Source organism: Mugil cephalus, chromosome 17 (genome assembly GCF_022458985.1).
Source record: "Mugil cephalus isolate CIBA_MC_2020 chromosome 17, CIBA_Mcephalus_1.1, whole genome shotgun sequence".
NCBI lineage: Eukaryota > Metazoa > Chordata > Actinopteri > Mugiliformes > Mugilidae > Mugil > Mugil cephalus.
This window is the reverse complement of record NC_061786.1, coordinates 6,192,828-6,214,049: the sequence shown is the minus strand read 5'-3', so window position 1 is coordinate 6,214,049 and position 21,222 is coordinate 6,192,828. Positions and strand designations below refer to the sequence as shown.

At 41.3% G+C, this 21,222-nt stretch overlaps 1 protein-coding gene across 1 annotated transcript in view; it reads right to left on the bottom strand.

Annotated features, from left to right (window-relative positions):
- Nucleotides 1–20,601, bottom strand: part of sntg2 (syntrophin, gamma 2) — a 90,074-nt gene extending 69,473 nt beyond the window's left edge. Inside the window, exon 1 of the mRNA XM_047610307.1 lies at nt 20,154–20,601. Within this exon, the coding sequence (XP_047466263.1) occupies nt 20,154–20,222 (69 nt within the window). The 5' untranslated portion in view covers nt 20,223–20,601. The remainder of the gene's footprint in view (nt 1–20,153) is intronic.
- Between the last annotated feature and the right edge of the window lie 621 nt (nt 20,602–21,222).

The following is a 21,222-nucleotide window of genomic DNA, read 5'->3' as shown; positions in this document are numbered from 1 at the left end:
ATGAGAAAAAAGTAAAAGAAAAGAAACCATCAACATTCAGATCACATAGTCACAGCGGGAGCACATGCTGAACCGAGTTAAAATCTTGTGACAGTAAATCATATTCATCATGCTGAGTGTGGTCAAATTGTGTCCTCTTTTTCCTTTAAAGATGTTCTATCCAATCAGCGGGGGTGAGAAAGACAATCAAATGTAATCCAGTACAACAGAGCCGCAATAAATTCTGTCACAGCGAAGCTTAAAACGAGCCGTTCCTGTTGTCTTTGTTAAGACTGATTTTGGGAGGTTTGGAAATCTTAGTGGCTGTAGCTCTTAGGAATATGTGAATGAGTTATATCTCCTAAAATCTATTCACTTTCTGACAGAAAAATATACAGCTTAGAGACCAAAGCCGTTTGAAGAACGTCTCCCTACAAAGCACTGTGATGAAGTGACCTCTGATGAATATTCTCAGTGGCAGCTTAGACATGAAATAAAATGAAACCTGATGTAAGAAAGCAGCCATTTCAGTCCCCTATTCAACACTACAGTGACAGATGAGCATCATATTAGGTCTTCGCTGGTCTACTTAACTCTGTACACCAGCACTATGTCTTAAAGCACTTACAAACTTACAATTACTATTTCAAGTGGGTATGTACATTCATTCTAAAAAGTATGGCAACGTGGATGGCGTGCTCATAATAGTTAAAAGGCTGAGTTTGAAAAGTTGCACACTGATTGCTGTCTTGGCTATGCACCAGAAGTGGAGGAAACACAAAGCAATGTCTTAAGGTAGGCAAAATATGTAAATTCAAACTACAGAGTACTGTTTCTGTATCATTCAATGGATGTATGGTGAATCTGCATGAGATTATTTGGTCACCAGCAAAATTCTAGCTTCAGCTACAACACTGCATCATTTTTAGTTCAGTACCACGCATGCAGCAGCTAGGATTAAATCCATAGATCAGCTGGTCTGTTGTTGCTATGATCGCTTCTGGTGAGTGCACAACTTAACATACTGAATTTAAACCGTTTCGGTACCAAGCTATGCCAGATTTCTGAACACATTCGCAAAGTTACTGTCTTTAAATAGCAACAGTTGTGCTTTGGCCTATAAAATCCCCCACCCACACCTCTCAAAGCTTGTAGAATGAGCTAAGTAGAGCCAACGTTAGCATTGTTACCGTCGCAACTTTTTGCTCAAAATACAATTATGTTGTTGTGAGCATAATTTGTGTAAAGCAGTCTGAAAGAAGTTTCTTTTGCATACATTAGTTTGATTGCTGCATAACTTCAGTCATTCATACAATACATTACCATCATTTCTGTACATATTTGCAGTGGCAGGGAGTTGGCACTCCCAACTCCCTGAGTCCTTTCCAAAACCAGGTTCATTTTGGATCTGGTCCAAACTTTCGACCCAAAGTAAAGTTTTTCAAAAGTTTGAATGGTTATCAGTATTAATTTATGCAGCGAGATCAATATGAAGTAGGGGAGCGGACTCAATAAATAAAGATTTATAGAGAGCTGTGATATTTTATTTGTAAGGTCGCCACATCTTCAGTAGCACAAAAATGAATGTGAACAATGTGAAGGATACGCACAAAGCTGTCAGCACACAACATAGATGGTGAAAGTGTGAATTGTGTCAGTGGGTGAGCATATATAGTTAACTAGCTTAGATTGGGGGTATCTTCACAGAAAGAGAGCAAGCTCAAAAGATCAAAATATCAGACACATGGGATAAGTTCTAACTTGCCGTCTACAATTCTCTCCAGAAGAGTGCCATTAATAATCTCTTTAATCTAATCTCAACATATAATGAATTGGTTTGTAGTTACACTGACATTCATAAGGCCACCATAAGATTTAGAGGCAATCACCCAAATACATTTACGTGTCCTTCTCTACAGCCGTGTCCTTCTCAAGTATAAATCAGACTAATGAATCTCGCCGTGAGTATCTGAAGTTACAGAACAGACGGAAGTTGTGGCCCACCTGCTGCTTTGAAGATGGGAGAAGGTCGAGGCTGAGAGTCCCCCCCCCACCCCACCCCACCCCACGTTTGAAGGTTCTTCTTGTGGACGCGGTTCACGCCGTCAGGCTTAAATGAATCGGAGTGCAATTTGACCTGACAGCTGGTGATTAGACGGATTGGTCACACTGGCTGGAGAAGTGCTTATGAACATGTCACCGGTGGGGATCTCATCAGTGGCGCATCTGAGGAGAGGCTGAGCTCGTGTCTGATTTCTGTTGATTTGATGATTTTAATTGCATTACTAATTGATAGAGGGCTGCCAGAAACTGCATAGAAAGTATGGAAAAATTCCACTAAATAAAATATTAGGTTCGACGTTTTAAGTACATCACACAATTACTCACAGGCCCTTGAAGTGTTGCTCTTCAACATTAAGCATTAATGACTGGAAACAATCAAAGTCAAATACGCAAACCCTGTGTTTCTGACAGCACCAGCACCTTACAGTTTGAAGTGTCAAAGGCTTAATAAATAAAACCTTAGTGTAACATCTTTGATCAAATGTGACTGCCAGAAGCCTGAAAACATTTGCAGATTCATCATATATGGGATCTATAGAACTTTAATGGTATTTTTGCAGTAACTTAAATGATACAATTATATTAGTTTGTCGGGAAAAATGAATGGGTATGTATATTTCATTTTTCTCTACAAATGTGATTCACAAATTAAAATTCCAATAAAAGCACCAAAAACTAAAACAGTTTGCTAATGATTGCTGTCATCATATTTGCAGGCTTGGCTCTGTAAACTTCAGAAGAATATCTCCATACATTTCCTCTCGCTTTTGTTCTGCAGTAAGTCTAAATACTCAGCTCAGCAGGGATGGCTGGTATAAATGGGCTAACGAGGCTAAGCCTTCCCAAGTTAACAGAAAAAAGATGAGAAAATAACTTTTTAAATAACTTACAACGAATTGTTTTAAGTTTTGAAACCAAAGGCAGCAACAGAAACAAAAAGTCAAAAGAAAAACCTGGAATATCTCTAAATGGGCTGTTTTTTTACAGTCCCAGCACGCCAGTCCACTTTCATTCATTTAATTTTTGGAAGTGATTGACAGGTGTCATGTCATGTCCCCGTCATTCACTGATCATTTGGGCTAAATCCAGTCAGCCCTCAGGCCGCTGGTCATTGGTCAAAAGTGCTGCTGGCGTCAGAGTGGGAGGAGGGAGAAGTTCAGCTAGAGCAGGGTTAGCATGAACGAGGTGGATTACTTGGCCAAACAATGTTCAAATAACTGTAAGGGACAAATAACAAAATTGTAAGTTTTGTGTTTCTTGGTTGGAAAGAAAGGACTGGCCAACAGATTTGAAACATTTGCCGGACACAATTAGAACATGGATGCAGTGCACATGCAGTCACATCAGAAACAACGTTAAGCTGTCCATGTTAGGACAGATTAGACTCTTTGCACATGGTTCACCCATCAATAACAGAGCCAACACAGCAGTCACAGTTTTGATTCACCGAAACATTGAAAGAGTTCACAGCCTGTATTAGATTAATAAGTGCAACTATAAATTTAGGGGGTGTGTTCAACAACAACAGCCATTTAAGGGCCTTTCAAGACCCTGTCACAAGTTACAGCTTGTTGTAAAGGCTGAAAGAAAGAATTAATGGTTGGTTAAAACTACAGACAACAAATGAGACCTCTGAGATGGAGAAACAAATGACGAGTCAGTTCATTAATAGTACGGTGTAGGCAGTGGTCAAAGTGTTTGACAGTCACTTGTTCAAGCTTTCACCACATTAAGCCCTCAGACATGTTTGATCTATGACAGTGGTGTCAAACATGCGGCCTGTGGTCCACAACCGGCCCACCAGAGTGTCCGATTTGGCTCGCGGGATGAATTTACACAGGAAGAGGAGGAGAAGAAGGAAGAGAGAAAAGAAGATGAGGAGAAAGAGGAGTGGAAGGAGGAAGATGAAAAGGAGAAGTAGGAGGAAGATGAGGAAGAGTAAAGGAAGAAAGAAGGGAACAAGGACGAGGGGGTGAGGAGGAAGAAGGTAATTCATCAACACAACTGGTACCTATTCCTTATTTGTCCACTAAAAGTATCAGATATAACACAAACCTGAGAGACCCAGAGCTAAACAGTAGATGCAGCAATGCCCCAAAATCACACAAGTAGACCTAGTCACATTTTACTGCGAAGCCTCACTTTCTTCTGCCTTTGTTAGTCCAGTTATGGTTTGCATAATACGTTCTTGATACAAACTCAACACTTTCGGCAACTAATTTTACCAAGGAAATGCTCATCAGTGTAGCACCAATCACTGAGCAAAGTCACCAGGTGCCTCACAAACTCCATCCAACACCCAGCTTTTAATTGACTATAGGGTTTTATCTTAGGACATTACAATATATTGTCATTTCACCAAAACAAGTTCTTATCGTAGGTAGGAATTATACAATAAGGCACAAGTCTACAGCCTCCGGTTGCTAAATCCTTATTGGTTAGCCAAAGTATGCATCACCATCACCCCAACCCTCAACACATCTCCACCACTGACAGAACAGCACGGTCAGACATGTGTTAAGGTGAAATAACTACAACAAATTTAGCTGAATCAGAACCGGAAGTAAAAGCAATGATGAGAAAAATGTTTTCATGACCTAAAGGACCTGCCCAGTAAAGCCAAAAACTTCCAGAACAACCAACAACAAGTGCAAATTTTTGTCCCATGCTGAACCATGGGCATCTATTTTCTATCAACCCGTCAACCCTTCGGAGATGACTGACACTTCCTGTAGTTTGAGTAAAGACGAGGACTCTATCAGCAGCCACTTGGCACCACAGGAGAACCATTTATTCTGTCAGTTCTCTCGTATGAACCACCCGTCTACCATGTGTCCTTTTCTCAACCTCTGATTACTGAACTTCAGCTATCCAAGACAAATGAAGTCCATCATCGAGATGGATGACAAAAATAAACACAGGACTCTCTTACGCCACTTGAATATTGAAACGACAGAGGCAAAAGCAGTGCTGTAAACATGCTCATAATACAGTGGTGGGTTTTCAGGTGGTCACAGAGCTGGAAAGACTGACTCATTTAAGGACCAATTTGTTTACTCTACGTGGTTTCTGATCTGTGTTGGTGGACAGGGACCATTGTTGATTTACACTGGTAGCCTGTCTGCAATTAAACTAACAGAGGCTACTGGTCTGCGCACTGTAATTTACAATGTGTGCGGATGACCAGATTTCAATGGGTATCTATAGGGCATCTGCCTTTAACACCGAAACAGAGAGGGCCTTTTTACAACAGGAAGAAACGAGGGAGGTTCGAGAGATATGTCATGAGCAGCAGAAGCGGTAGCACCTCTAAATTGTGTGAGACAGCGTCTGCAAACTGTCTTAACCATCATCTCAACTGTTTATAGCGTTTGCGCCGAGGTATCACAGTTGTGGCTCCAATGGGAGTGGGCAAAGTACACTTTCAGGGCTGAAAGAAGTGAATGAGAACGAGAGCTAACTTGCCACAACTGAAAGAAAAAATATATATAAAATCACCCTATATGCTCAGTGTATCATAAGTACCAGGATGCATTTTCCTTTTCTGGCTAAAAACTGCTGCCATTCTTATCGACTATGTCTGTAAGTGGCACAGTCTCAGTTCACTGGAAATGAAGCACTGCAGTCATCATTATGAGTACACTAATGCTCAGACCACGGAATGGATCCCCGTGGAGCTGTAATATCTCCACAGCTGAGAACATACAGACACTTTTAGCAGGTCGTGTAGCACTCTCTAAAAACCACAGACAAATACTTTCAAATCCTCTATCGAAACTAATTAGGATTTTTCCTGATTCGCAGGTAAATAAAGTAATGAATAACTAAGCCTTAAAAGATTCAATTTAGATCTGCAATCAGCTTTGTTGTCCGGGAGGGAAGAGACTGTTTTAGTGGCAGCCTAATTAATGCTCTAAACCTGCAGCTCCACTCTGTAAATGAGGAGCATCTTAAAACATGGGACATTGATTAAATGCACTTGGCACGGTGAAATGAAACCCTTATTACTTTGCACACTTTATTTTTCACTCCTAATATTGGGCATCCCCATGAATAGTTATTATGTTGGTGAGTTTCAAATATTAATATGGAATAGATAAAAGTTTAACCTCAAGGTTGTGCATCAGGTATGATGTAATCAGCTAGAATATTTACTTCTCTGTATGAGAGGCACATTCATTCATTACATCACAATTGACCTTGTTGAACTACACAATTACTAACCCTCGTCCATTCCCATCTAACAGTGATTCACTCATGACCCTTGGCATATTCATGATATCTGTGAACTTCATTCTGAATAGCCCAAACCTACCAATGATAGATTGGAGGTGTCTGCAGACTGCATGTAACCTCCCAAAACCAGCAGTTCACCACCACAACAGGACAGCTGTGGCCTGGAAGCTAGACCAACCAAAGGGGCGGGGCTAAGCTGGATGCAACACATCTCAAACGCTATAGCTTGTAAACGGCAGTTAGCGTATTTCAATGGACTCATGGCAAGAATGGATAAGGAAAACTAATATTTTAGAGAACATAATATGACACTCACTCTCTGAGACCATGGGTGTTATTTTAAAAAGTTGACTGATGGGACTGTTTTCACTGACCCCTACACTCTCGCTCACTGGATGGACGATTTGACCAAAGGAGGACAAAGAGGGAACGAAGTCTGGTCTGTCTTTATCAAGTGAAGCCTCTCCAACAAAGATATTACAAGAAGTGGAGAGGGTAACGTAGCAAATACAACTTCTGCTTGAACACCCCCTGAAACATACAGCTAACATTACAATACCTAGCGGTTAGCATTAACGTGTGACAAGAATCCCCTAAACAAGCATCAACTTAACATAATTTTCACTCACTATTTATTCAATCCATAACGTTATCCAGGCTGAAACTGATGATGCATTACATATTAATCTTATCTGATAAGAAGTGTGAGTGTTGTTGATTGTTTCACACTTTTAATTGCCAAAATCAAGCCAAAGTTGTCTACGACAGGGAGTGGCTGATATGTGATAAAACTTAAAGTTAGTGTTTTTGACTTATCAATTTTAGCACCAAAATAATACAGCAAGACCACATTTTCATGGTTGGTAGTGACATTCTTCGCCTCAAGCGTCCCTCTAACATCATGACATCACAGTGATGTAGGCCATATATTTTTTGCAGGGAAAGTGTTAGTGCTAGTGACGTTGTTTGTACCAGCTTTACGTGATGATGGACAGAAGAGCAACAGTAACATAGTCATACATGTCATCAGAGCACTATGGAGTTGAATTTGTGTTCCACTACCACATTGGCTGTAAAAGACAGAAATAACTTAAAAGGTCCATTTACCTGCAGAGTTTTTTTGGGGGGGGTTCCCAATTTATTTTTCCAATAAATACATGTACAAAATTAAATGCAATTAAATACAGCTAATATTTTTAAAAGCATTTAATTGTGAATTGAAAACCTCAAAGGGGGACTAGAGGCGGTGGCAGAAAAGTCAGAGGGTGACGGGAGTTGTGAGAATACAGCCTCTGGGTATCAAGAAAACCAGTACAAAATCTGATGCCAATAAAGATATTGCATTCAATTAGTGAAATGATTGAAAGGTTGGTAGAAAAAGAGGAAAAGACATGGGCTTAGCCTGGAAGACATACCAAGTTCCTGTTTTTTGTTGCAGAATTTGGTCTGGAGCCTCTCCGGTGTGAACTGATTATGGTCCAGCAAAGATCTGCCAGGCTAATCAAATTGTTTGGGTACGCTTTATGTGGTGGTGGACAGAAAGATTTGTTCGAGATAGCTTTATAGTAGTAAGGACTTTGAAAGACGAACAATTGGCAGCAATTTAGGCATTTATCAAGATGCCTTATTGCCATGCTTCACATACGAGAACCATTCAATAGCATCAAGATATTTTTTCCCCCTCTGTATCAGTTGAAACCCACCATAATGAAATCCCAGTTGAGTGTTCCCAGTCTCTTATTCTGATAAGAATCGAGTCTGATTGGGCCACGAAATGAATGACTCGGATTGCCAGGAACTTTCATGGCAACACACCTGATTGGAATAAGTGGATCTGAATCAAAGTGTGGTCACGCTGCTAGAGTCAGATCCAGGCATACGAGGTTGGGGAGCCACATCAAAAATGGAACCAGGTTATCAAAAAAGTTTGAAATGGTTCCTTTGTTCACAGATTTCATGTTCAAATATTGCTATTATGGGACAGGTTAAAAGTTGAATGGTAGAAATGATGCTTAGTGGTAGGTGGCAAACTACTCAAAAAGATATTTTAAATACCACAAACATTTTAGACTTAATTACTGAAGTGTCTTTTTCTAGTACAACAATTTAACTTGACGGTGAAAGAACAAACTCTATTTAGCTCACCAGTCAATATCTCACAGCTCGGCCTTCGAAATATTTAGCATTGTGAGAGTTTTTGAATATCCTTCATAACTTTTGTGGCACTGTGCTATTACATAAACTTAATATTATGAATAGGATGTGGTTGGCTTTCCTCTGCTACTCTCTAATAATATGACGGATTGAGGCTCTAATTTATTTATTGGACTTCAATCCGTAGGGTTGGTTGTGTTCATTTATGCAGAACAAATAACTTGCAGCCGTTTCATAAAGCAATGTTTTCCTGTATGTCTTGATGACTCAGACATATCTGCTACCTCAAATTGTCTGATGTACTGATGATTTATATTTTTTGGCGGGGGCTGCAGTGGAAGCAAAACTTTCCAGACGCTGATAACCTTGAGAAGCACCGCAACTGTCAAGTGACAGACACACATACACGATTGATACAAACATAGCCAGCAGCCAGAGCTCAATGCACACTCTCTCAAGAAGAGCATTTATTGTCTAGATCGATCGCATGACGTCTAGAAGAGTCAACAAAACTATGTACGGAGATGCCGTTGAATGTGGCGAAATATTCTCGACTTAATCCACTCACGGAACGTCCCCGATGACTCGCACTTTTAGTCCCATCACTTCGGTTTCACATTAACAAGCCCCTCACCGCGGATTTCTCACACTTTCAACCATGACTCACAGGTTTTGATCAGTGGGACTGCCATCGCTCACAGTCTTCCCTCTCTGGCTACGTGCCAATAAAACTTGACCTGAACCTGGAGGTTCGTTAATGAGCATGAAATATTGAACGAGATGAAAAATCTATCCGGCGAAAAGTCGCCGAAAGACTCAGTTAACTCGAGTATGTGCACCATCAAGACAAATTAATACCTTGTAGTTTTAGACATCGACGGCCCAACATTTGGATACACAGAGCCTCTGAAACAGGATGTGGCTGCGCTGTATGCATGACAAGTGCTGGATGACGTTGGCAGGTGTCTCGATTGCTACTTTTTTCTCAGTGAAAACTTTCATCTGGATCCTTCAAAAGATCTTCCCATTGAAAATAAGAGAGATTTAGAACAAAGGACATGAAAGCAAAAGCCTGCTCTACTCCGCTTGTCCTCTTTCTGAGGTCAATTAAATCTGCCCTGCGGTGGCATCCGCTGGTGACACGGCCATGGATACAGTTTTGCAGTTGCACGAGAATAATGATCACTTTAATCGTAAGGCACCTTATTATTATTCATCTTAAAAACAGCCCAAGTAGGAGAGCTACAAGTTGCTATTCATTATAACATCTACGAGAAATGGATGGATAAGGGGCATATTCTCATTTATTTGCAAAAGTTAATATGCAGTCGAGACTGGCTTCCATAGCAAAAGTGCAAGCATGTATATTTTAACCACGCGCTTGCATTTTCTGCAGCTGTGCACTTTCCAGAAACTGTGCCGAACTGAGCTTTCCATTGCGAATAGCAACATGTAATGTTGCCTGCCGGTCTCAAAGTTTAAAAAAATATTAATGGATTTTCCAAAAATCCATTATAAAAAAAAAAAAAAAGAAAAAACAGCCCAAAGATACAGCTGCACTGATGAGCATAATCCATCACTTTAAATGAGACAACTTTGGTAATTTCTCCTAACATAGCTTTAACACGCTGCTAATTACCACACTTAGTGGAACTATTTTCACTTCTTTCAATCAGGATTCGCTCTTACATAACAGTGGTGAAACTGAATAAAGTGTTTTAACATTCTGCTACTGCAGAACAGACCTACTTTAAATACCGCTGCAGTGATTGGGCCTTTTTTAAAGTTCTATACGCAGAAGTCATTTAACAAATTTACAGTGATGGATTATATTCATCAATGCAGCAGCGTGTCTCTGCAAGCTGTTTTTAATGTCCTTCTGAACAGCAGGAGCTTCTGACTCAGACATGTTGGGTAAACCTGCAGCAGCTTCTGACAGTGTCACAGTAAATACACAGAGCGTGACTCTTCCCAGGCTTCTTTGTAATTCATGTTATTATCGATATTACACTGTTGAGATGGGCCAGTTTGTCCAGATATATAGATGAATGGCAAAATTCAAAATTCAATTGAATAAAATCATTATTGGCTGTTAATGAATTTGTGGCGCAGTCACAGAGGAACTTCTAAGCAACTAAAGGCCTCTCTCACATTAGTTAATGCTAATTCGCAAGAATCCGCCATCAGAAGAAGACCGAACAACCACAGTGTGCAAGGCAGAATGCCTAGAACAAAGCCATTGCCAAAGCCAAAAATATTATTTCTGCCCATCCACAGTTTTCTAAACATCACATGGGCATGGACATGCCTCGAGTGTCACTGATAAAGTGCGCCTTCAAGCCCTTGTTGTCGTTATGTGCGCCATCCATTTGAAAATGAACTGGTAATACAATCACATATGATTGGTTGATGCTTCACTGTATCTAAGATATCGAAATAAAACATCAACAACAGTTGAGCTTTAATTTATAGTGTGTCACAGAGAGACAATGGTTGGGCATTAGTACACTTCAGTGGCTACTCTTGAAAATAACTAGCAGCCAGTAGGGGTTGTACCGACAACTCGACTTTTCCGCTGTACCATCACATGACAATAGCAACACAGACGCCTCTGAGAATACAGGTGAGGAGCCAAGTGGGTCATTGCAGCAAACTAGCAGCGATTCATCAAGTGTGTGGAAATACATCACTTAAGATGAAGCCCATTCTACCGTGACAAGCAAAATATGCAAGTCAGTCCTGAAATACACACTCAACTGAAAAGGCATCTGCTACAGCTAGCAGAGGAACGGTTCAAGCCCTCTTGACAGCAGTCAATTAGCGACTTCACTAAAGCCCCAGTAGTAATGGAGAGAAGGATGCTGCGAATCAACTATTTGTTGGTCAATTTCATTGTCAAAGTTATAAGACCTTTAGCTGCTATACACGAAAAGCACTTATAAAGCTCTTTTAAAAAAAAAAAAAATAAATAAAAATCCGGGCTACATTTTATTTTACAACACACAAGTATTATTAAACTCTATTGACGATGCAGATTTATAAAGGATAAACATATCTGCAGTGCGCAGTATTGATAAGCTCATGTGTTTACGTTCAGTTCTTCTATTGTGTTCCATTAGTTGGCTTGAAAGGCGCTTATTAGTGTATTATTATTGTTGTTGCTGCGGTTGTAGAGTTGTAGTTGTTTTTTGTCCTTGATGTCAGTGAATACACCATGCAAGAGATAGAAGTTAGGGTAGAGTTGAGAGTTTGCCTAGTGAGAGATACATATTACTGTCAGGCTGACAGTGTTAGTGGTGTTGGTGTTGGCGTGGGCTTCAGCCGGCAGTAGGCGAGTTCAAGCTTCAATTACCTTGAAGAAAAGTCTCCATATCTTCCTTTGTGTGAGAGACTACAACATGTATTCCGACATGTATTCAACATGTATTCATTGCTGCAAAACATTACTTTCTAGTGTGTTTTTATGTGCGATGTCCAACTCATCGACATCAACCCGACTTTAGCCCCATATTGGGCGACTTTGAAAAAAAGTCGTTAAACCCAGAGTAGTCAATTACTTTTCACCAATAGTCAGAAAAGAGGCAAACAACTAACCCGATTCCAAAGATAACAAAACACACCTATCAGCACCTCATTAACTCACTCAGCGTTACACCAACTTTTGTGCTGCAACAACACGCTGACGTCTTTGATTATGTAAATGCCACAATTTGAGCAGAATGTCAATGTTTACATTTATTGCCAATTAGGGCAGCTCCCACTGTCAAGCATATGGAAAAATGACCAAAAAACAATGCATTACAAGCATTAGAAGTTCGGGAACATGGCCCTCATTAAATCAACACTTTGTAACAATGAAACAACCCTCCACAGATGCACAGCTTTAAAACGGCTTTAAAAGAGCATCTCAAAGAGGAACATCCGCCAGCTTTCCAACCTTGCAACGAGACAACGGCATCAGCATTTGGACAATAACAAAGAGATTTGTATCTGACTCTTGGTTGGTGGTCAGAGCCTGGGAGTTGCTGTTATGTCCTTATCTGTTATTCCTCAGACACAAACTCAGGAGGAACTAATGGCTTGTAGAGCAACGCTGCTTTCCAGTGCATTTTCAAGATGTGCACAGCTTATATAAAAAGAAACTATAAAGATAGTCATGACCAGGTAGGTAAATAACACAGGAGTGTTTCCAGCAACAGTCAACACAAGCAATTGAAGTTGCTACAGTAAGATAGATACAGTAAGATTCAAGGATATGAGAAAATATATGAAACAATGCATATTTTTGAATTGTTTTGCTTGAGTGCAAAGCATAAAAAAAGGGGTAAAAATAACAGTGTATTTTTCAGAAGTGTATTAAAGGATACATAATCAACTAGCATCTACAGTATGTATATATGCAAGAAATCTATATCAAATCAATATTTGGTGTGACCACCCTTTGCCTTCAAGACAGCATCAATTCTTCAAGGTACACTTGCAAAGTTTTTGAAGAAACTCGGTTGGTAGGTTGTGCTAAACATCTTAGTGAACAAACTGCCTTCTGCTACAGCCAAATACTTAAAATTTTGACTCATCAGTCCAGAGCACCTGCTGCCATTTTTCTGACCCCAGTTCCTATGTTTTTGTGCATGGTTGAGTCCCTTAGCCTTGTTTCCATGTCAGAGGGATGGATTTTTTGGCTGCAACTCCGACATGAAGACCACTCCTTACCAGACTTCTCCAGACAGTACATGGTTGTACCTGGATCCCACTGGTTTCTGACAGTTCTGAGCTGATGGCACTGCTGGATATTTTCCAATTTCGAAAGGAAGTAAACTTTTGTTTTTCCATCTTCTACACAACTCTCCGACAACTGCGTCTACGATCCTACAAATTCCCCGACTTTATGCAGGTGTACCCATAAGGATTGATACTGGTTCGGGGGCGAAGGGTAGTTACACCAAATATTGATGTGACTTGGATTTTTCTTATCATTATTTATATCTTTGAAAGCATTCTTAGTTTACAGCATTTTTTCTACACCTGCCTAAAACTCAAGCGCAGTACTGTATATCTTATCTAATCTAATAACAGTAGCACAGTATAGATTTGGCAACCACAAGTGTTTTTATGAGTTTCCTGTTTATGCTACATATAAAAGCATAGTTCTACAGTGGAGGAAGCCACATTTACATCTGTAGATATGACATCTGTTAATAGAGGATTAGATTCGCACACAAACTGAAAACAAGACAGAACGACTGCTTATCTTGCTCAATCCAGAGGAAGAAAATATATATATAAGAGAACGCCTAAAGCTTTCCTATCATCACTTTATCGTCTTCGCTTAACTCAAATAGAAACAGAGAGATTACAAATGTAAAGAAGGGATTGATGAGGGAGTTCATGGTTCAACATATTTCAGTGTCACAAACCCTGGCTTAAATGACTCTGTAGGTAAATTACTCTATGTGTATTAAGTGGGTCATTCACCCTCATTTCAGTAGACCTACAGCAGGACACTGTGTCAACACTCAGGACCGTCAATAAACTGGAGCTGGGATGGAGCCTCCCACATCTGCATAAAAGTCCCAGAAATCTGGTGTTATATCCTGTGCAATCACCTTCGTTCAGGCTCTCTTCTCGGAGTGGCTCTGTGGGGAATCAAACACACTTGATGCATTTCCTCTGGATTGTATATTCATTGTTTGAATAGGCTCATCTTATGGAGCTTTGCTCGTCAAATAACAGCAGGCCGACTCTTGTGTTAGATAGCCACAGTTACCCGCCCCCCAAAATCACAGACATGAACAACTGGATAAAAGGGAGTAAATTAAATCCGTTGTCTTATTTTTAAGGTATAATTCCATGGTGTTTACTCTGTCACATATAGTAAATATAGGCACAGACCCACAATCCAATCTAATCTAATACTGTACAACACTGTACTAATACTGTACAATGTGCTAAATTTAGACGGTTGTGGAGCTTTTTTATTTTTTAATGTTGCCACTTTGGGAGGAGTAATCTGGGGTGAATGTAGATTTTAAGAGGACCAGTGTGAAACTGTTTCTATAATTATTTCATTCCCAATTCAAGGACAACTCTCAGGCACCAAGCTACTTTTACTCTATTATTTTCTCTTTCTTTTTTCTTTTTTTTTTAAGTGTAGCCGTCTTGAGGTTTCAAGTGTCCCCAGCAATCCATGATGAGCCGGTGAAGGGGCAAGGTAGGTTCCCTCATATCTCACATGGAAATGAATGGGGACATTAAAATGCATAAGTTTCCCGCATTGAATCTAAATAAAAATGCTAATGAAACGCTGTGGGTATTAATAATGTAGAGGACGGGTTTCCTTTTATTTGCCAAGGAAACATTTCAAGAAGGCGTCTAAACAGTGACAGCCATGGCCTCGGTTTGATGCATCAGGATTTGTGATGCTACATATCCTCTTGACATTTAAAAAAAATTAAAAGGCCATTTAATTAAGGCTTTAATTACCGCCTGGTTTTGTAGAGGGTTGAATAATGGAACGTGCATAGTACTGTATTATATATGTATCTTTGCACTTCCTACAGGGACTAATTATAGGCTTAAGAAAAAGACTAATTTATGATATAAGGCTTGAGTCTGCCCTTTGGCCTATTTCACAACTCTCCTGGGTTCCTCATGTTCCTCCCATTAGCTCATATGCCATGAGGAGATTAACATTAAATGGTGGAGTCATCTGACAGCAAGTTATATCTATATATATAATGATTTTGTTCACTGTTGCTAAAGTTTAATACAGCACAAGGAGGAAATGCTTGAAGGAGTCTAACATGTCCCGAGTCTTCTGCATTCTCACTCTAGAGTCATTAAATCACACCATTCACGTTGGAGAGCCCGACTCCAGTGATAGGAGGAAAATTGAATATTGTTCAGCAATGGGGGAAGAGGGGGGAGAATTTTAGTTTTACAATATAAAGTCTGATTGTTTTGTGTCCTTCCCAATTACCCGAGTGGCTCTGGGAAAATGAAAACTTGAGGTGAAAGCATGTTCCTGCTCCAACAGGAGTGATTTGGTTAAAATATGACTGACTCCCTGAATACAAAAGCATCGACTTTCACACTCCACTGGGGTATAATTATGCTTCTGCAGCTCCTGCCAAGAGAAACCTTCACGTGTGTGACCACGGGGGGTAGGAAATTTTATTTGACATGCCTGTCACTTTTTTTTTTCCTTTAACACCTTTAGAAAAGGGACAAGCCAGAGTTTGATTGTCTGATAATCATGTCACATCACCCTTCTTTCTTTTCAATCGCATTTGCGCTGATCTGAATTTTTGGTTTGTCCTTGACGCCCTGAGGTTATGTTGACCAGCAACTCAATATCGCCATCAGCCCGTAAAGCTGTAATTATCTTAACATTGTTATTTGTTATTTAAAGTCAATACAGCGTAGCGTGTTCGCTTGCATTGTGGGGACGAAGGAGGCTGTCATGCTTATTTCTCGAGAGGCTTGGCGACACACACACATCAGAATTAGTTTATTGGCCAAGTATGTGTGCACATACAAGGAATTTAACTGTAAAAAATAAAACCGTTCAGCAAAAATTAGACTTAAAAGTGAGTATGTACATTTAACGAATTCTCACAGAGTGTGAGACCATTAACAAGACCAATAACCCTACGCCTTCTTCCAAACGGAGTCTATATTGGAGGTCCACCTTAGGGCCGTTGAAATTGTGGAACCTAGAAATCTGAACAAATCCACTGTAGGGACAGCTCTGAGTGGGTTTAGCTCCTGGTAGTTCTGACTGAGCCAGATTTCAGTAAAGCAAAGAGCGTCAGAAAGTCTGGCGAAAGTCCGTGTTTTTGGTTAAGACGAGCAGCATTTCATTCACTTTGTTAACCAGAGAGCTGAGGTTTCCCAGATGTACGGACAACAGAGCTGTGCGTAATCCCTGAGAAATTGTTCAAATATGCTCTACACGGCTTTTTCATGTCTGTCTCCCGTCTTCAGATTAAATAAGACGGTTCCAAGCATTCAAGTCATGCCAAAGGGGGGCATTAATACAGGTATACGGATTAATACAAGAAAGATTCAACATTAGCCTTTCTCAGGCATGCACAAAGGAAGACGCTGAGAAGTGGCAACCAGAGACCATGGAATTTTAAGAATATTTAATGAGACGTAGCAATAATATGCGATAACTTCTGGAGACACAAAGTGGACAGGTAACAAGTTGAATGAACTATGAGGCAATAACCAATGGGAAGCTCTTTATACAGCTGAGTGAGGAATCACACAGTTTCCCAAAGGTTTACAGCAAGGAAACACCACCGCGGTTTAGTTCCTACCAACATGTTCACCATGCTGAAGGCAGGCTTCTAGTGTAGACCCAGATGTGACTGAGGCAGCACCAACTGCATTTACTTTTCAAAGACAACAGCTGTGTACTTCCACCAGCAATATATATATATTTTACATTGCTCGCAATGTGTTTTACCCGTTTCACCGTAAAAGGTGGGAAATATACAGGAGGGTTAACTAGGCAACTGGAGCTTGGAATGTCCACCAGGGACCAATGGTCAAGCTAAATGGGCAACTCCATTTCAGTGTGGACGGGGCTACTAAATATATAAACTGTACCAAATGACAAAGCTATGGTTGTTATGAATGCAGTGTGCAATCAGAGTTTCACAATGCTTTAGTATCGGCACATATCGATCAGTCACAACATTAAAACCACTGACAGGAAGTAATATTGACCAATGCACAGTGCAGGAGCAACGCAATGTTCTGATGTTCTGCTGACAAGCTATTGGACCTGGCATTCGTGTGAATGTTACTTAGACATGTACCGCCCACCTAGAACAAATCAGGCACCCAGACCCCATAGAAATGAAACTCCTTGATGGCAGCAGCCATCCCCAGCAGGATGCAGCCTGACACAATGTGGTGTCTGGCAACAGAATATTGTTAATGGGGGCCTTTGGGTCCTATGGGTTGGGTCCCACAGATACTTGATCAGTTTGGGATCTAGTGAATTTGGAGACCAGGTCAACACCTTGTGCTGGGCTTCTTGTTTTCTGAGTTCTTCTTAAACCATTTTGTGTGTGTGTGTGTGTGTGTGTGTGTGTGTGTGTGTGTGTGTGTGTGTGTGTGTGTGTCTGTGTCAGGCTGCTGGGGATGGCTGCTGCCATCAAGGAGTGTCATTTCTACGGGATGGGGATGCCTGGTCTGGTCTAGGTGGGTGGTACATGTCTAAGTAGAATCCACACGAATGGCAGGTCCAAAATTTTCCCAGCGGAACATAGGTTGTCACAAGATAATCAACATTATTTACTTCTCTTGTCAGTTGACATGATGTTATGCCTGATCTGTGTATGTTAAGGCTTTACCAGCTAAGGCAGCTTCTTAATAAGACTGAATGCAGTCATGGGCTCAGAAACAACAGGGTCTACATAGCCCAGAATTTCTGTATCGGTATCTCTGAGGGAGATAATTATATATAAAAAGTTACCCAATACATTTTCCAAGTCCTCAGTAAACAAAAATGCTGCTTGAACTAAGTTGGAGATGGAGTCTCTCTCAGCATGCAGTGGCAGGAAAACTCCCTGCCCATCTATCACAGCGCTAATATACTCTGACATGCAATCCAAACGCCATGTACTGTAAGCAGAGGGCTCCTTGTGCTTGGACAGCAAGAACCAGACTACTGTATCTGCTGTGACAGCAGCAACCCCTTCAAAATTAGCCTGATTTACCTCTCACTTATTGTTGCCGCTACTTGGTTTACACACGTCTTCAGACTAATCACTGCAGGGACGCTTGCTCATTAGAGGGCAGCTAATATTTGTTGATATGCACCAGGCATACCATGGGGATAAGAAAAATAAGAAAAAGAGGAGATGTGAGACTTTCCATCCCCTTTATCCAATTTAACTGTGATTGCCAGTCACCCGGCTGCATTCAGGGTATTTATGCGTTTCAGAAAGCCAAACTTGGGATTGCCGTTTTCATGTTCTGTGCTCGTTGAATTTGATTAAAAGGTCCTCCGTTAATGGCTGCTTTCACAACAGCAACAACAAAAAACTGTTCATGGGGATTGACATAAATTGGCAAAGTAAAACCCGCATACCAGGAAATGGGATGTGTTTGGTTCATTACTATAGCTGCAGTTTGTGTTAATAAACCTTAGCCCGAGATATTCCATGCAGCGCAAACAGAATAGAACATCTTCAATTATCACAGCTCATTTTTCCGCTGTTTAAATCCGTTTAAGGGTCTAACATTCTATGTGTGGTTACCGCTGAAGCACAGCACTCCAAACAGGTGACGTGAATGACAGAGTGGGGGAGCCAAGCAAGTATCAGTGTATAATTTTAGCCATTACTCTGTGGTAGCCTAAAAGTGGAGTGGGAAATGTGTGAAAAGCGGAGCACACTCTAAACAGAGTTAAGCTGCAGACGTGCGTGTCCTTGGAGGCTCAGGCATGCGGTTTTAAAGGCAAATCCTTTTGGTGATGGCGAAGTGCCCGCAACGGAGGACTCTGGGGACTGGTGAAATTAAAAAGCTGCTGCGTGTCCGGCGGAGGTGACAACAGGACGAATGCAGAAACAGATGGGCCAGAGGTTGGAAGTGAAGCAAGCCCTGGAAAGTTTAGGTGAAAACACTGACGGGCACGCCAAAGGTAACCATGGAAACATGTGAAGTCACACATGACAGACAAAGTAGTATGTAAATGTATGTTTGCAAAACTTTATTAAAAAAAATGGCATGTATGTTGGATTTATATATACATTTGCCCTACGCAGTCCAGCCACAAAATATGGAAGACTGTTAAAGGTCAGAGCATTCATTTTCTTGTTCAAGCAGCCTGAACACAATGCCCAATTAAATGTGAAGTTCAGCTCAGTGAACAAATGTCTGTGTGTGACAGAATGAAACTATTTTAAACAGTGGGTCATAATAACAAGAGGGTTCAGGACTGTGCAACTATACAAGCAGCAGAGACATGAATCAGTCTGGCAGTGGTTTATATTTAACATACAAAAAGGGAAATGGGCCACGTTCACAATGAAGCATCTCCTTTATAAAATGTAATATGTCAAATCAATAAAGTTAAGATTCTGAAGTGTGTCTGTATGGCACCATTATCCCCTCACAAAACGCGCCGCTTCATCCTAGGGTAGGAATCTTAGAGAACTCCGGTCAAAAAATAGGCGATTTAATGTTCAGTGGCTTATCTGTAAAACACGCGGGACGTACTACCGAACAAATTACATTTGTAACATCAGTATAGTGCTTTCGTGAATTCGGCATACGCCTGGTGGTGAACAATACGCGTGCTCATGTTGTTTTTTACCGAGACTCGTTCTAAAATTGTAACAAGCGTCAGCCGCTCAAACCGTATGGACGATGCAATGATATTTGACGAGACTAAAGACATTTAAAAGTTTTAAGTCTAACTCAGTTGACAGGAAACAGTTTGCTAAATGTATGCCGTAGTGTGCAGATGATCATGCTGCTTTGGAACCAATAATACCTCAAACTGACTTTAGTACAGTCGAGCATTTTTCATGCAAGGAAGGATAAATAGGCGTTTTTTAGAAGGGGGTCTGGAATTGGCTCTGCACGTCAACAGGATCCAACTGCGTGTGTGGCATTAGAAGCCGCATGCAGCGCCAACAGGGCTGGGATTTGAGTTCATGCATGTGCAAAACGAACGGGGAAGGCTGTAGGCTACTTGCCGAAGTTGGCACCGGGAGGCTGGCGGGTCGCTCGATCAGCTCAGGTTGCTGTTTCCCGGTCACATTCATCTCCCATGCAGCCGCTTTCTCCGTCCGCTCACTTCCACGAGAGTTTCTCAAGTCATTTATCCAGCGATGCACCGCAAGCGTTATTCACCGGCGTCCCGTTCAACGAAACTGGCAGACGGGGGAAGCATCCCTGGGAGCTCTGCGAGACTTTAAGGAGAAGAAGAAGAAAAAAAAAGAAAAAGCTGTCAGTATCCTGAAATGAGTTTTTTGTTCCTCTCGCTAGAGGCGCAAACCAGGAGCGGCGGTCGCTGCTTCCTCCTCCCCGGCTCAGCCCCGACTGTCAGCGGCGCACAGTGGCTCCTCTGCTGCTCATCAGTCTGCATGACTCCCCACCTGCTGCTGCCTGTCCTCCTATTAACCATTCCTGCGTCAAACCACAGCACATTAACCCATTCACTGGCATTCAAATCCAGCCCCTCTCATCAGCACACACCGCTCATACACACATCCATCCTCCCTGCGTCTTTAATTGGGGCTGGCTGGAGAAGTGGAGGGTTGCACTGTGCAATCAGCAAAAAAGTGCCTTCTTCAAAAACAGCCAGCCAAGTCCTTCAACTCGGGTGAAGCCTCTCCACTGATCATGTTAAATTTTAAAAGGGCAGTGGAGCAAATTAATTTCTGTGGACATTTGGGAACCCTCGGAGGCCTTCAGGGTGGCAGGCCATGCTCATTTCTGGCTCGTAGGGGGCCAGCAGAGTCAGATAGCACATCGGTGATTCCTTTCATCTGGCCCAAGGCTGCCCATACACTCCCACAGCCTGCAGACGCACGGTATATTTTAGTGGTATGGACAGGTTTATAACCAAAATATTATATGCTACGTCTTCCAATAACCCTCACTTTGCCAGAAGCGATAGAAGGTTATAAATAGAGCTGTAGTGCGCACAGTACCTGAGGGATGGCTTCATTTTTCTACGCTTACAGGCCTATAATCAGTGACAGACCCCGGCTTTGTGTGTTTTTATGTTCGGGATTAGAGCTTCATGCGAATTCGGGAGGG